The 17,403-nt window shown below is 35.6% G+C and overlaps 1 protein-coding gene across 2 annotated transcripts in view; it reads right to left on the bottom strand.

Annotated features, from left to right (window-relative positions):
* Positions 1-17,403, bottom strand: part of LOC135773867 (rho guanine nucleotide exchange factor 17-like) — an 84,057-nt gene that overhangs the window by 5,055 nt on the left and 61,599 nt on the right. For both annotated transcript variants that reach the window (XR_010543588.2, XM_065283751.2), the window contains exons 3-15: positions 13,694-13,771; positions 12,315-12,497; positions 10,335-10,451; positions 9,800-9,892; positions 9,365-9,541; positions 6,117-6,167; positions 5,916-6,025; positions 4,254-4,339; positions 4,051-4,169; positions 3,761-3,968; positions 1,897-2,158; positions 1,484-1,728; positions 1,170-1,410 (exon numbers count right to left, since the gene is read on the bottom strand). Coding sequence is in view for 1 of the 2 variants with exons in the window: in XM_065283751.2 (XP_065139823.2) it covers positions 1,170-1,410; positions 1,484-1,728; positions 1,897-2,158; positions 3,761-3,968; positions 4,051-4,169; positions 4,254-4,339; positions 5,916-6,025; positions 6,117-6,167; positions 9,365-9,541; positions 9,800-9,892; positions 10,335-10,451; positions 12,315-12,497; positions 13,694-13,771 (1,970 nt within the window). In the remaining variant the exon portion in view is untranslated. The remainder of the gene's footprint in view (positions 1-1,169; positions 1,411-1,483; positions 1,729-1,896; positions 2,159-3,760; positions 3,969-4,050; positions 4,170-4,253; positions 4,340-5,915; positions 6,026-6,116; positions 6,168-9,364; positions 9,542-9,799; positions 9,893-10,334; positions 10,452-12,314; positions 12,498-13,693; positions 13,772-17,403) is intronic.

Genomic DNA, 17,403 nt, shown 5'->3' with positions numbered 1-17,403 from the left:
AAAAAATGATTTCAAGAAAAAGATTCTTAGTATTTTTATCTTGTTTTCAGTAAAAATATAAAAAAATCTTAAATTAAGATGCTTTTTCTTGATGAGCAAAACAACCCAAAAAATTAGTCTAGTTTTTAGACCAAAAATATCAAATTTAAATTATTTTGTGCATAAAACAAGCAAAAAAATCTGAATTTAGTGTTTAAGAAAAATGTTCAAGATTTTTTTGCTTACCCCATTGGCAGATTTTTTTTGCTTGTTTTATGCCCAAAATCACTTAAATTTGATATTTTTGGTCTAAAACTAGACTTATTTTCTTGGGTCGTTTTGCTCATCACAAAAAGCATCTCAATGTAAGAATTTTTAGATATTTTTACTGAAAACAAGACAAAAATACTAAGAATTTTTTTGTCAAAGTCCATTTCAGTACTGCAAAAAATGACTTTCTTACTTAGTATTTTTGTCTTGTTTTCAGTAGAAATATCTTAAAATTCTTAAATCAAGATATTTTTTCTTGATGAACAAAATGACCTAAGAAAATAAGTCTAGTTTTTAGACAAAACATATCAAATTTAAGCGAATTTGTGCTTAAAACAAGCAAAAAAATCTGCCAATGGAATAACATTTTTTTTTGCTAAATTTGTCTTGTATTAAAGGGACACAAGGCAGCATTTTTATGTTAATAAATCATCTTCGTAAGTCGGTATATGGTTAAATGACTCATTACATGACGAATGAAGACTCTCTCGCCCGCCCCTACCGTCTGTAGGAAGAATACCCCACTTGCAAGTTCGCTGTATCCTACCCGGTGTCCTTCAGTCTCGTATAGTCTTAGATATAGAACGCATTTACTCCCAGACACTAGGGGGAGCTAGTAGACAAATAATACTCAGACTTGCCTTGTGTGCCTTTAAGTAAATTTAAGAAAAAAAATCTTATTCCATTGGCAGATTTTATGTTTTTAAGCACAAATTCACTTAAATTTAATATGTTTTGTCTAAAAACTAGACTTCTATTCTTAGGTCATTTGCTCATCAAGAAAATACATCTTGATTTAAAAAATTTTATACTGAAAACAAGACAAAAATCCTAAGTAATAAAGTCATTTTTTGCAGTGTATATTTGATTTCACTCATAAATCAAATTATAAATTACACCACAAGCAATGATAGACTCACCAGCCATCTTCAGTTCCTAGCCAAACCGAGCTCTGATACGCCTCTGGGTCGATACTGAGCAGATCCTCCAGACTGGCTCGGGTGAAGGACCCTCGACTGGACCTCCGCATCGCTCGGCCGTCCACAGGACTGTCGGTAGTGAGCCGAGGCGCTCCAAACGAACTGGGAACTGGAAACTCCTGCTCCTCCTCAGAGCTGGTCGTCTCAGTGGCCATGTCCTTAGAAACAGTCGTCTCATCGTCTGAAATAAATAAAAGGCGTTATTAATAGGAAAACAGTAGATGGTAATGACGTGCATCTGTGTTCGGACTCACGGCCGAAGCTGGATGAGATTGTAGAATGTGATGCTTGACTCTGCAGTGTGGATGAAGGGCTGGGGGAGTCATCATCATCCGTGTCATCGCTGTCGAAGGGTATGAGCTCTGCGGTTGGGGCTACGGGCGGCTCGGTAAGCTCCAGAGATGAGCCAGAGATGGAGATGTGAAGCTGAGGTTGCACGGAGGATGAGGGGTTTGAGTCGGGTGGGACAGGAGGCACAGATTGGCCGATCCGTTCTCTGCTGTAATAAACACAAAATCAAGTATTTATAATGTCATCACTGAACACACCTAATTACCACAAAGTCTCATGGCACTCATCAAGGGAGAGATTAAACTATTATTAGTCTTTAACAGGAGAATCTGGCACACAAACAGGTACGTTCTGGGACACAAGGAACCTCTCTTACTTGTTCTTCAAACCCGGTACGGCTGCGATGCAGATGATGCGAGCGGAGCAGACGGCGATGCAGGCCTCCACCGTGGGTTCATCTCTGATGTTCAGCAGACACACCTGACCCACGTATCCATCGCTATTACACACCCAAACCTCATACGTGTTCTCCGGATAGCTGTGACTCGGGGAGGCGCAGGAAAACTGCATCCCGCTGCGAGTCTTCATGATGGGAATGGCTTTCAGGAATTCAGGGTCCCACTGGTCCTTGTTCATAGCTGCAAAAATGACAGAAAAAGCTGATCATATTATATCCCAGAGTTTCATGAATATTTGAGTCATTGACACGTAATACATGCAGTACAGTACAAAATATGACTGTTTTACTGCTATTATCCACTAGATGGCGTCCTTACCCAATTTATAAAAAACTACAGCAAAAACTTATTTAACAACAGTTAAAACTCTGTGTATGTTTTGATAATCTTTCTGAATCTGATCTCTAACAAAATTTCTTAACAAAAATGCAATTATTTCTGCTTTTGCTCAAACTTTGGTATTTTTGAAGAAACCTATCCATATTTGAGATGTGATAAAAGAGAACAAATGAAGATAGGATGAAAGTTTTTTTCCCATTTTGTTTGTTTGAAAGCAGAGGGTCTGTTCTGTCATTTAATATATTTGTATGTTTAATGAAGAAAATGTTCCTGCAATGCAAAAAAATGACTTTCTTACTTAGTATTTGTGTCTTGTTTCAGTAGAAATATCAAAAAATTCTTAAATCAAGATGTATTTTCTTGATGAGCAAATGACCTAAGAAAATAAGTCTAGTTTTTAGACAAAACATATAAAATTTAAGTGAATTTGTGCTTAAAAACAAGCAAAAAAATCTGCCAATGGAAAAAATTAAGTAAATTCAAGAACAAAATCACTTAAATTTGATATGTTTTGTCTAAAAACTAGACTTATTTTCTTAGGTCATTTACTAATCAAGAAAATACATCTTAATTTTTAGATATTTTTACTGAAAACAAGACTAATATACTAATTAAGAAAGTCATTTTTGCAGTGTGAAAGGCATTTTGTGAAACTTTCGTGAAAATCACAAAAAATGCTGGCGGGAAATAAGTTAAATGAATTTGTTAAATGAATTTTTTAAAAATCAATGGGGTAGGAAAAAAATCCAGAAATAAGTTAACTTTTTTCTTAAACACTTTAAAATTATCTTAGAAATATCTAAATATTCTTAAATCAAGATGTATTTCATGATGAGCAAAATGACTTTAAAAAAATTGTCTTGTTTTTAGACAACAACAAAAAAACAACAACATAAAATTGAAGTAAATTTGTGCTTAAAACAGGTCTCTGCCAGTGGGGTGAGAAAATTATTCTTGAAATAAGTGTTTAAGAAAAACTTTTTTTCTTACCCCATTGGCAGATAATTTTTGGCTTGTTTTAAGCACAAATTCACTTAAATGTTATATTTCCTTCTAAAAACTACACTTATTTTCTTAGGTCATTTTGGACATCAAGAAAATACATCTTCATTTAAGAATTTTTTTCGATATTTCCACTGAAAACAAGGCAAAGACATAAATTAATTTGACCCTTGGTACACGTATTCACTATTTGTTAGACTTCTGATGAATATATAACCAGTGTGTTTATAACATTATAATATACATATATTTAAGGTGTGGTTGGTTTCTGTTTATATTGTGCATCTTAACATATTACTTTATGGACCAGCGTGTTATGTGCTAAATGTCTGTTTCACAAACTATATTATCTTTCCCTCTTGTGCTCTGTGAGGAAATAATAAGTACTTAATATGATAAGAATAGCTTACATTATAAACATATAAAGTTTTGAGTTCTTACCGAGTTTCTTTTTGGCTTCCTCAAACGCTTGTTCAAAGTTACTGCGTGCATCAGGACTGCTGAACTCAAAGATAAAAGTGCTATCGGCTGACGTTGTGGTCATCTCCAGTTTAGTGGGCAATAATGTCATGCTAAAGGCCAAAGACTGTTTCTCAGCCAACTCACGATGTACTGAGGCCATGAGATCCTTTATCACATCATCCAAACTCTAAAGGAGAGAGAAAAACTTGTAATTTTACTGAAGATAATAAAAACATTACCTTGATAACACAAGTACAATAAAAACTCACCTGATGGGGGAAACTGAGGGTCTCTGAGAGTTTGCTGATCTGACCGAGGGTGCTGAGATCTTCATCCAAACGCCCGATGGTTTTCTGGATGTTTTCTCTGTTGGTAGCTTGGTTTGAACCTGTGGGGCAGAAACAGACGAACGAGAGTTAGCCGATGAACTTGAAGATCCAACATTGTGTTGCGCTGAATGTGATTCGATTACCTTTAACCACTTCCAAGTCTTCTAAGGGAAGTTTCCACAGGAACTTATATTTACTTGAAGTGTCTATGATGCTAGCAGCAGAGTAACTGAAAGAGATCAAATATATAAATCATTTAATGAATCAAATAATGTGTTCATGAGAGATGCTTGAGACAACTTTTTTTGTTCTTTCCCTATGGAAAAAAACAGCTGAAACCAGCTTAAGTTGGTTGGCTGTTTTAGCTGGTTAAGCAGGTTGGTTTTAGTGGGGGTTTGGATACTTTATAGCTGGTCTTAGTTGGTTTAAGATGGAAGTAGCTGGTTGAAGCTGGTCTCCCTTCCCGCTAAAAAGTGGCCAAAACCGCTCTAAAACCATCATGCTGCACCAGCTTAACCAGGCTGAAGAAGCTAAATCCAACCAACCAGCTTAGGATGGTTTTAGCTGGCCTTTTAGTAGGGTTTCCAAAGTCAACCTTAATTTTCTTTCTGGTATCTACAGATAAAATTATTATATGCTGCTTTTAACTCTTTCCCCGCCATAACTGATTATCTCGTCAATAAATAAAAAACATTTGCATGGAAAAAAACGTGTTCCTGATGAGTTATGGTTATCTGTAATACTGCGATTATCCACTAGATGGCACTTATCCAATTTATATATGAAGCAAAAATTTTTTTATTAACTTTACAGTCCGTGTATGTTTTGATAATTGTTCTGAATCTGATCACTAACAAAATTCCTTCACAAAAATGCAATTATTTTTTGCTAAAAAAATATTTTTGAAGGAAAATACCCATATTTAAGAGCTTATAAAGAGAGAAAAAATAAAGATAGGATGAAACTTTTTTCCCCGTTTTGTTTATTTTCTGTCTGAAAGCAGAGGGTCTGTTCTTTCATTTGATATATTTGTATGTTTATATATTTTTAGAAGAAAATTTTCCTGGAAGACATTTAGTGATAATTACAAAAATGCTGGCGGGCAACTTTAAAAAAAAAGGCTGGCAGGGAAATGGGTTAAAAAGACACACACAAAAAAGAGGAAAAAGCGATATAAATGAGAAACTGAATTCAATTCTCAAAACACAGAATCATCACTAGCTGCGTTCCCAATTATTTGCATTATTTTTAACCGAAGGAGACGTAAGAGTATTATCCAAACATTAACGCCAAGGAAAGCCCCTTATACTTAGGAGCGGCAACATAAAGATGTTTCTTGGAGGTAATAGTACATTATTTTAAATCAAAAGAGATGTAGGAGTGTTATCCAAACATTACTGGCAAGAAAGCCTCTTATACTTGGGAACAGACAAGTATTGAGGTGTTTCTAGGAGGTTTTAGTACAGACAGCGTCATCTTCAAACAAACGTTTCCATTGCAGTATTGCGAAATACCACCTCATCCGAGCGCAAAAACATTGGAGTTTGTGCAAAATTGGTTTCAAATCACAATATCAATTTACACATTTAAAGGGTAATGGAAATGCAGCTACTGTGACATTTTAAAACTGGAATAGATAAGTGCTATGTCAGTGACTCTCCACTAGAGATCACTGTGATCCCAAATTAAACTCCATTTGCTCCGGCCTGTGAAGCAGAAGAGCTCAGGGGACTGTGGGATTTCTAAACTAAACATCAGTTTTCCCAGGCCCTCCTCACATCTCCAAGCTATTAAAAGAAACTCACAGACTCATGGAACTTCTGCGGAGAGATCCGGACTTCCTCTTCAGTGTGGTACAGATGAGCAGATCACTGAACAGAAACAGAGATCGGTCCTTCTTACCACCCACCGTTTTCTATAGAAACGAGAAGGACGGAGGTTTAGGATGCCCATATGCTTTGTAAAAGGATCTTGTTTTCTTTTAAAAGAAAAATCATTTTGCTTACCGCTTCCACTACCATCTCTTGTCTCAGAAACTTCCTCTGTGGATTGAGGATCTGATAGGAAAGAACATTGTTAGACATCGCTTTAGGGCAAACTTGTACTGTAATGTGTGCCAAGACGTAAATATTTCAAGTTAGGCTTAAGATTTTTAAAACGTGACCACAGACATGACAATAAAAAACTTTTTTTTTGGCCATGTGACCAAGTCGGCACACCACACACTACACAGATTCCCTTCACAAACAACCAGATTCCCGACGAAAATCTCTCGCAGTCAAACATGACTTGGTGGACTATGGGAAAGAAGAAATGCGTTAAAACTAGTTGGACAGAAGCTTTAGTTGACGTCCTGACGATGAAATGAACGTTACATCACAAGCCTGAGGTTTTTGTTCACATTTTGTTCATGTGAAAATCTACAGCATGCATGTGCGTTTATGCTCCGCTTCCCAAAAGGATTTCTGATTGCAAACATTCAACATGTTCCAATATTTGTAGATTGGAACGGCCTGACCGGCTTCCGAGCAGATTCAATCACTACACTACCAAGGTGATTGCAACTTTACCTCTGATTGCTGTAAGGGGGGGGGGGGGGGATTGGCCCAAATCTGCCCCAATTTTCTTGTAGTGTGCGACAGCGCTTAGTCACCATAAAAAGATGTTTGCAACCTACTTCAATTCCATGTCGTATTTATTTACATAAGTCACACTATTTTTAGGACTCATTTTGACTAATTCTTACTAACTTTTTTTTGCATGAATTTTTCTGATACACATATTTTCCTAATAGCATAACTATTGTAAATATCGTAAATAATCACAAACAATTATTTTTACAGTTAGTGTCACTAACATTCACCTTGAAAATATGCAGTTAGTATCACTATTTTAAAAAGATGACTCTTTCGACCACTCCATGGTTGTGAGCCGTTAATGGGGCATCTATCTATATTTATATCTATATCTATGGCTGCCATTTAAAACATGCATGTTTCATGAATATGCGATTGACTTCATAAGCACCAAAAGTATTATCTTCACTTCATGAAATTAAGTCTGAACCACAGGAAGTATTTTAGTCTTGTTTTAAGTACAAATATCTTATCAAGATGAAAATAAGTCTAGTTTTTAGACAAAAAATATCAAATTTAAGTGAATTTGTGCATAAAACAAGCAAAAAAAATCTGCCAATGGGATAAGAAAAAAATACTTTTTTCCTAAACACTTAATTCAAGAAAAAATTCCTTACCCCATATTTTTCTGCTTGTTTTATGCAGAAAATCACTTACATTTTACTTTTTTTGCCTAAAAACTAGACTTAATTTTTTAGGATATCTTGCTCATAAAGAACATACTTAGTAAGAATGTTATTTTTTTGCAGTCTAGTTTTAAGACAAAAAAATATATACAATTTAAGTGAATTTGTGGAATAAACAAGCAAAAAAATCTGCCAATGGGGTAAGCAAAAAAATCTTTAACTTTTTTCTTAAACAATTAAAGAAAAATTCAAGATTTTTTTTGCTTGTTTTATCCACAAATTCACTTAAAATTTGATACATTTTGTCTAAAAACTCGACTTATTTTCTTAAGTCATTTTGCTTATCAAGAAAAAATCTTGATTTAAGAATTTTTAGATATTTGTACTTAAATCAAGACAAAAATACTAAGTAAGAAAGTCATTTTTTGCAGCGTGACAATATCTTAACTGCCTTTCTGAGCTTTGAAAGTTGTGAAAAAGCTCTCGGATTTCATAAAAGAAAATCTTAATTTGTGTTCTGAAAATGAATAAAGGTTTGACGAGTGTGAACACTGCAAGAATGGCTTTCTTACTTTTTGTCTTGTTTTCAGTATAAATATCTACACATTTTTAAATTAAGATGCTTTTTCTTGATGAGCAAAATGACCTAAGAAAATAAGTCTAGTTTATAGACAAAAAATATACAATTTAAGTGAATTTAAGCTTAAAACAAGCTAAAATATCTGCCAATGGGGTGAGAAAAGTTTTCTTTTTTCTTAAACACTTAATTTAAGCAACATTTTCTCACCCCATTGACAGATGTTTTTGCTTGTTTTAAGCACAAATACGCTTAAATTGTATAGCTTTTGTCTAAAAACTAGACTTATTTTCTTAGGTCATTTTGCTCATCAAGAAAATATATCTTGATTTAACAATGTTTAGATATTTCTACTGAAAACCAGACAAAAATACTATGTAAGGAAGTCATTTTTTGCAGTGAAACGAGTTATAAATGACAAAAATTATTCTGGGGTGAAATAACGCTTTAATACTTGTACCTTTAATACACTTCAAAAAATGACTTTCTAACTTAGTATTTTTCTCTTGTTTTCAGTAAAAATATCAAAAAATCATTAAATTAAGATTTAAATTTAAAAATTACCTAGGAAAATAAGTCTAGTTTTTAGACAAAAAAATATAAACTAAGTAAATTAGTGCCTAATACAAGCAAAAAAAATCTGCCAATGGAATAAAACATGAATTCTTGAAATAAGTTTACTTCATTCATAAACACTTTATTCAAGAAAACTTTTCTTATTCCATTGGCAGATTGCTTTGCTTGTTTTAAGCACAAATTCACTTATCAAGAAAATACATCTTAATTTAAAGGTGCAGTGTGTAAACTTTAGCAGAATCTAGTGGAGAGGTTGTGAATTGCAACCAATGGCACAGTTCACTGATCACCCCTCGCTTTGAAACGCTTAGAGAAGCTACGGTAGCTTGTACGGTAGTAAACATGTCATTGTCGGAGACAACTTAATCAAAAAAATTGTCCGTTAAGGGATCTGTAGAAACATGGCAGCACAAAATGGCGACTTCAATGTAAAGGGACCCTCGGTATGCAGATAAAATGTCTCATTCTAAGGTAATAAAAACATAACGGTTCATTATGAAAGGTCTTTATACACCCTTGACAACATAGTTTTGTATATTATTTAGCATTTCTGTCAAGAGATTCTTCTAAAAATTACACACTGCACCTTTAAGAATGTTTAGATAATTTTACTGAAAACAAGACAAAAATTGTTAAGCAGTGTAATACAAAATATCTTATTTATTTTATCCTACATATTTCATTTATCTAGATTTAGGAAAAGTTTTAATTATATAGCACCTGTCCATAGCTCAAGGCCACTTAATATATAAATATTTTTGCCTGTACTACTCTGTATTTACAATAAAACTGCTTTGCTACAAGGCACAATAGAAATACATTTGAATGAAGTCTCTCACATGTTCGACCCCCTCTATATGTGCTTCAATCTCCTGCATGACACGCGTCTCTTTCTCCAGCTCCTCTGCCGTCCGTCGACCCTTGTTGATTCTCTCGGCCAATCGCTTGATGTTTTTCTGAGCATCCAACAGAAAGATGTGGTCGGGATGTTCCTCTGGTGTGTGTTTTAAGAGATCCTGACACAAAACACACATGCACAAAATCATCTAAACACATGCACAACAAACATATAGTACATAACTAAAATTATAGTTTCCTACAATATGAAAACCAAGCTACCAATCAAATTTTTTGATGCAGATGGATGGAAACAAATCTTAATTTAGCAAGAAAAAAAGCATATTAAAAACAGTGCTTTAACATCGCACACTAAATAAATCCAAAAAGATTTAAGAAAACAGCTGACATAAATGATAAATGGAGATGAGATTAACCTTGACCAGCAGTTCATATCGTGGGATCCTCTGTACGGGCTTTATCATCAGATCGCCAAGGGCCTGTTTCTCCTTATTCTCACGCATGCATTGCTGAAGAGGAAAGAGAAAGAAAAACAGAGAACGAAAGAGAACAAACAAAACAGAGCAACGTTTATAAGTACAACTGAACCTTATCATGATTTTAACCACGTGCGTATGGTTATCCAAGCATACTGTACAAGATAACTCTCAGCTGACATTCAGTCTGAGACTCCGCCAACAGATGGCAGTAAACCTCAAACAAGTAGAGATGTCAAATAAACATTTCATCATTCAGTTGTAAACATGATGATGATGATGATGATGATGATGATGTATGTTTACATAAATATGCATTTAAGAAGGAAGAAAATCTTTTTGTTGAGCCTCACATTTGTGACCACCACCATTCAAAGTGTTAACTTCAGATATTTTAATACTTGGACAAACATGCATACATAATGGTGTGCCTCCCAAAAAATGGACTAAGAAGCAGGAAAAAGCTCCGGCGTACCTCTAGAAACTTCAGAAAAGCAGGTTTGGATTCCTTGGCGATTCTCACTGCATCTTTGGCGTTCATGAAGTTATCGATATATGCTGAATAGATATTAGCAAGGATCTCTTTGGAAAACTGTGAGGAAAAAAACATCAGAATAAACAAAAACACTGTACAATACCAGATGTGTACAAAAACGGGACTGGTTAATGTAGAGACAGTAGAGCTATGATTGGTGAGTTAAAGTTTTGTTTCTTCTTGGGCTTGGAATGACATTAGAATCATGTCTCATAATGATGAGGGGAATGCACACCATCAACATTTTATGAGAGTGGAACATCATTGAATTTTAAAAATTAAAATTAAAAATATTTCTTGAATTTTTCGTGAATTAAGTGTTTAAGGAAAATGTTTACGATTCAGGGCTAGCAATGTGAAAATGGTCTGGCATGTGTACTACATAAACTTCTCTTGATTAAATAAATTGAACAATTTGTTCACAAACTTTTTTCTGAGCTGTAAAAAGACTTACTATTACCTCAAACTTTATACTGTATGATGTCGCATGAGGCAAAATTAGCCTTAAAAGCATGCATGGCTGCAAACTTCAAATTATTACATAAAGAGTTTAGATGCAAAACCCTCTACTGTAAATGAAAAAAATGATGCAAAACATTTTTTTCTAGTAAAAAATCTTTTTTTTGCTTGTTTCACGCACAAAATCACTTAAATTTGATATTTTTGGTCTAAGAACTAGACTTATTTTCTTGGGTCGTTTTGCTCATCAATCATTGTCTTGTAAATGACTTATGTTTAAGTTCAGTAATTTCACTTTAATAGCAATAAAAATGTTATAAGTCAGTGATAAATTACACTGCAAAAAATGATTTTCAAGAAAAATGTCTTCTGCTTATCCTTGATAAGCAAAACAACCCAAGAAAATAAGTCTACTTTTTAAACCAAAAATATAAAATTTAAGTGACTTTGTGCATAAAACAACCAAAAAAAATCTGCCAAATTGCTAGCAAATCATTGTACCGTTAAACGAATTCTGCCAAAAACGTGATATTTCTGAAAGCCTCCACAAAAAAGATGATTTAAAGCTAAACTATTTGATGAACAATGAATTTTGTCAATGCATAAAACATTTTAAAACTTTTAAAAGCTTCTTCTCATTAGTAAAGTGACCAAACACATGTTCAGGATATCTGTCCACCTCTCAAATGTTGCATCGCAAATGACATAAAATTATAAAAATGAAATAATGTTTATAATGTGTAACGCTGAATGTATGTGTTATGCATATAAAAAATATTATGTATCCATCAAAACTAAACATAATTTTTTTTAAAGAATTTTTTTAGAATATGCTAATCCTGTTAGTCAATATTTTTTTTTTAAATTAAAAAAAATATTTTTTCTCTCTCTAACACACACACACAAACCAAACAAGTATCAGGTCACTACCGAGCCCCTAAGGTGACATTGGAGTAAAACATTTTAAGTTTAGTTTTGCGTGCTCTATCATGAAACATGCATTTTGACTTTGCGACCTACGGAGCCCCTAAGGGAAGATTGAGCAAAAATTAAATCTTAAAAAATTAAAAAATTAAAATTAAAAAAATTTCTTGAATTTTTCGTGAATTAAGTGTTTAAGGAAAATGTTTACGATTTTTTTGCTTACCCCATTGGCAGATTTTTTTGTTGTTTTAAGCACAAAATCACTTAAATTTGATATTTTTGGTGTAAAAACTAGACATAATTTCTTGAGTTGTTTTGCTCATCAAGAAATTTTTTTTATATTTTACTGAAAACAAGACAAAAATACTAAGAATTCTTTTTCTTGAAAATCATTTTTTGCAGTTGGAGCTCTTCATATTATCTTCCATATCCTATAATACGGGAATGCTCATATCACATATTATATAGTGCAAACTAACAAATAATGTGGATACATTCCAGTTCCCGGTTCGGAAAAAAATTAAGTCAGGAACTCACAGACTGAACGAGCAGATCTCCGACGATCTGTTTGTCATGCCACTGGTTGACGCAGTCCAACACCTGCTCCAGAAACTGTTCATGATGTTCCAGGATCTCTGGGATCTGGTAAAACATCTCATCCACCAGAGACGGATCACAGAGAGGAGAGCTCTCAGGATTTTTCAGGGGTTTCATGTAGCCCTGAGGTGAACAACAACAGAGAGTCATTTTGCAATATCTGATGAGAATTTTTAAATGCACATTTTTGCATTTGGAAGAAGCATTTATTCAAAGCGAATTACAGCGCATTCACGGTACACATTTTATCAATATGCATGTTTTTTTTGAGAATCCACATGGTCCACATGCATGGTACTACCAAGGTACATATTTCAAAATACATAGGATAGGACACTGTAATAAAAGTGTAAAAGAGCTGTCAATGGGACGACACACTTTAGAAAAGTCCCAATGTGTACAATTTTGGTGCAAATAGGTTTATTGTAAGTACTAATATGCACTCTTTAGATACAAAGGTGTACTTTTAAAAGTATACCGGCCCAGCCAAAGCTCTTGTACCTTTTTCTAAGAATGTATGATAATGGTACGTACCAAGGTGCAAGTAAAAAACTAAACAATATATTATTTTTACTGTGCAGAGATTTTTAACCCATCAATCGACATTCGTCTAATTTCTACAGTTTCAGGCATTGAGTGTCATCACACACGCACGCACGCACGAACACACAATGTTGGCACATACAGTATCAGTGTTTGTCAGGCTCTGCTTGATTCTATGTTTTGACTAAAGCACATCTGGCCAATGTTTCTCCAGCGTTTTGTACGCCAGTAGACACGCCACTGTAGGGATAAATCTCCATGTCTTTCATCCACCCATCATGCACCTCTCCACACCTTTCAGCATCTCCCCATCTACACACTAAACATATTTAACCCAAGCTCGTGTTTTTATTCTAACTGTTGGCTCAACCAACAAAGATTCCCTCGCCGAAAGGTGTTTGATGCTGATTGAAACGTTCAAATCACTTTGCCCATTCACTTTCAAACAGGTCTCGTCTATAAATGCTAAGTAATAAGGGCCATTCTGGAGGTGTACTGTCTGCTCGAGCTTGCAATGATGTTTTAGTCCACGGCTCATTCACCTTGTCACCATGGCAACCCTACAGCAGCCTCTGTACCGCTGGAATAGGACATCGTGAGTCAGAAGGGATGGGAAAAGATGATTCGGCTCTTATTAATCTTGACATATGCGAGTTCAGTGTTTAATCTTCTGGAAGTTTATTTAAAGCAACAAACTAATCACACAATGCTTTTGTTTCAATAATAACCCAAATGTGCTTTGGAAATTGTCAGAAGATTTCAGAGATTTGTCTTACCTGGATGAGCGTACGCAGAGACTCGACGTAAGACTGTTCTGTGTCCAGCAGGGTCATGATTACATGTTTTCTCATGTCCTGTAAAGACAAACAATATAATACGATTCAGCGTGATGCACAAACACATGCAGAAACACGCACACACGATTTATAATGGGTCTCTTATCAAAATAAGAGTTTCCTGTTTACAGGCTACTGTCAGCCCTCTGAGCCAAATATGTGTATGTTTCCTTTTATGAGACGATAACCTTCACCAAACACAGTTAGCCTGACCAACACACAACAAATCCATCTGTAAGAAGACTGAAAGAGTGAGAGACAGGTTTAAAGAAAAAGAAGTGGACAAATAAAAAAAGGTTGTACGTTTTCCTTTCACAGTTAAGTATGTTAATTGTCAGCATACTTAATAGTTTGCTTTACACGCGCACACAGCATGACAGGGATGTAATCGAGTGTACAGGAAGTCACGTCCAGCTTACAAAGGCCTGGAGATGCCACCCAAAGGCACGTAACCCGATACCAGAGGATTCCTAAGAAAGGCCAAGATTATTTCAATCTTTATTTACAAAGAGTCGGTAATGTTGATATCATCCTCATCATTTGGGAGAACACCACAAGGACTAATCGAAATATGAAAAGTACTTACAAATTGTACTGTGGTGATGCACATTGTATTACTATAAACCCACCGCACTTTGATCCCAGAAAATTTCCGTAAAATTGGCAGAGAGGCTTCTGTGTGAACACAAACACCTTCCGTAAATGTTCTGGGATCGCTTCCGTAAAGCGGACCTAGTTACATTGCCGAAGCATTTATGAAAGCGTTGTGTGTGAACAAAGACAATGTCGTAAGGGGCGTGCCGTAGTGAGGATGCGCGCATCATCCATAGACTGTAAAAAAAAAGAAAAAAGATGGACGCAGTGTACATGACGTCACCCATAGGTTTCTGAAGATTGTTTTTAAAGCTTAACCCTTTAACTGGCGCAGCCCTTTTTGAGTGGGGAGGTGGTGAAAAGGTGATGTACACCTTCAAATTAATATAACTCTGGCATTTTGTTTGGTCTGGTAAAACGTTTTTTTACGGAAGTATTTGTAGGTGAAAATATATATATTTTTATAGCAGTTTACATTTATTCGTAATAAAAAAAATGCAATATAGTATTATTTTTAATACATAAATTATCAAAAAACTGAGGTTTGTGTTGGTTTGCTGTATACTCTTGTCACAAATGAATCATTTACAGTTACTGCATTATTATTACTGTTAAAATGTTTTGAAATATGAAAACTACATTCTTATGCAGGGTTCACACCAGACGCGGTAGAGGCGGCAAGCGCGAGTGATTTCAATGTTAAGTCAATGTGAACACGCGTTGATGTGCGTCTGGAGGTCTCGCACAGTACGGCACAGTAGACTCGATTGGCGCGAATTGAGCGTTGCCGTGGCAAACGCGTGAGTTGAAAAAATTGAACTTTGCCGGAAAAAAAAGTCTCGATGAAAGTCTCGATGACCAGAATTTCGCGGGCGAATGAAGCGAGTACACTCAAACTGTTCAAGCGGCAAACTAGGGGCGGTACACCCGAATTTGACGCCTAAAATGTGGCTTGTGTTATAAACCACGGTTATGCAGGGTTCACAGCAGACTGATTTACATGTTAAGTCAATGCAAAGACGCAATTAGGCATCTTGCGGCGCCGTAGGTGTGGCACCCGCCTTCAGCACTAATTGAGCGTTACTGCGGGAAACGCGCAAGCTGAAAAATCTGAACTTCGGCGGAATTCCGCGCCGCGTTATCCAATCAGGAACTTGCTGTAGTAGTGACGTGCTTACAGGAAGCAAGCGGAGTCTCAGCGGAGTCGCAGAAGCCCCTCCCATGACACGAATTTCCGTTTGAATGTCTGAGGTGGCTGGTTGCTGAAACCACGGCCGCCTAGGTCAGTTCCAGTGACAGCAGCGGCTGTTAAACCGTCACTCAAGTGGCCACGCCCCTTAATTATGCAGAACTTTAAGGCTTAATATTTTTAAGGCTTAATTAAACTTTTTATACCGGGCTGTAAACATATTATTTTCTACTGTAAAGTTGGCCATTTTAACATGGAGGTCTATGGGAATTGATTCTCGTTTGGAGCCAGCTTCAAGCGCCCAGTCGATGAATTGCAGTTTAAATCACTTCCGTATCGGCTACATCAGAGAGATCGGAAGGTTGCCCCTCGGCGTCATAGCAACAAGAAGTTTTAAATCAGCTCTTTAAAATGAGGGATTTACATGCAGATTAACATTCACGAAGACAAATGTCTGCAAACTGGACTGAAGGAGAGATCAGGGAGCTGGTCACTATCCGTGCTGAAGCTAAAATCATTCAAGCAGCATAAAAGAATAGCATGTTACGCACTCATTTGAGCTTATAATAAACAAAAATGCATGTGCATCATCACAACAAGAAATATGGATATGGTTCCAAATATGGAAATGTCAGAGGAAACTGAATAAAAACAGAGATCAGGGAGCTCATCAAATATCCACCCTGAAGCTGAGATCATTCACCAGCATACTAACAGCACATCACTCGCTCCTTTATCATCTTATTATAAAGAAATGCACAAGCGTGGGTTTGAGGAAAGAAATAACGGAAAATAAGCAAACTTCAGACGCTGCAGAGAAAAACCTACCAAGTGCAGGACACGTCGCGTGTCTTAACGATATCTTTATGGCATGTGAGTGAATGCACGCACAGATTCTGGAAAATCATTGGCAGTGTGAATTAACAACCAAAATTCAATTGATCCTGGACATTTTCTATGTATTTTCCGTAATGTCTGAGTGAAAAGGGCTTACGATAAACATCCGACAACATCATAAATCACCAGTACAAGAAAAAGAGTAAATGATAGAAAATGCTAAAGTTTAAGAAATGAAAAATGAAATTGGATGAATGAAGAATAGATTATGCCTATTATGCTATTAAAAACACGAATCTTTACAGACAAAACTGTCATGAACAGAACAAGAGGGCAGATTTTACTGTAGATGTCTGAAGTCATTAGTCAGACATATTATGACTACTTAGTCTCAGATTGGTCCTAAATATAACCTGACAATAAAACACATTTAAGCTGGATTTTGAATATGCTCAACAGGGAGTCAGAAACGTTTCTCTGGATCCGCTGCGTGACATTTTTAAAACTCTGTATGACTGTGCATGTGTGGGAGGCTATGAGAGTTTTGAGTATTTCTGAACAGGTGGGCTCGATGGACTTGAAAATGTTTATTTAGATGTTCTTTTGCACAGGTTAGTTTTTTGGTAATCTGACAATCTGTCATTTTGACTTGGTGACATGAAGTTTTTATTTTAAAGTTTACCATTAGATAAGAAAAAGCTTGTTGTCGATGCATAAAACATTTGATAACTGTTAAAAGCAGGATGTGGGCCAACTCTCAAATTATGCATCTAAAATGATGCATCACCCGCTACATATTCATAAGCCAAGCTGATAATGTTTATAATGTGTAATGCATATGAAAACTCTTCTGTATCCATCAAAACCAACCAAAATTATTCTGCTCTTAACAGCCTGATGCATTATGGGACATCATCCTAATAACAGAATGACGATACAGAGTAGGAACCTTCAAATGCATTTCTTGGCAAGTTAAAGTGAGACTGTAAGGGCTGTAAGGTTCAATAAAGAGGCGAGAACATGAACCTTA

The sequence above is a fragment of the Paramisgurnus dabryanus genome, chromosome 9, assembly GCF_030506205.2.
Source record: "Paramisgurnus dabryanus chromosome 9, PD_genome_1.1, whole genome shotgun sequence".
Classification (NCBI taxonomy): Eukaryota; Metazoa; Chordata; class Actinopteri; order Cypriniformes; family Cobitidae; genus Paramisgurnus; species Paramisgurnus dabryanus.
Note: the sequence above shows the minus strand (reverse complement) of the source record. Positions and strands in the feature narration are given on the sequence as shown.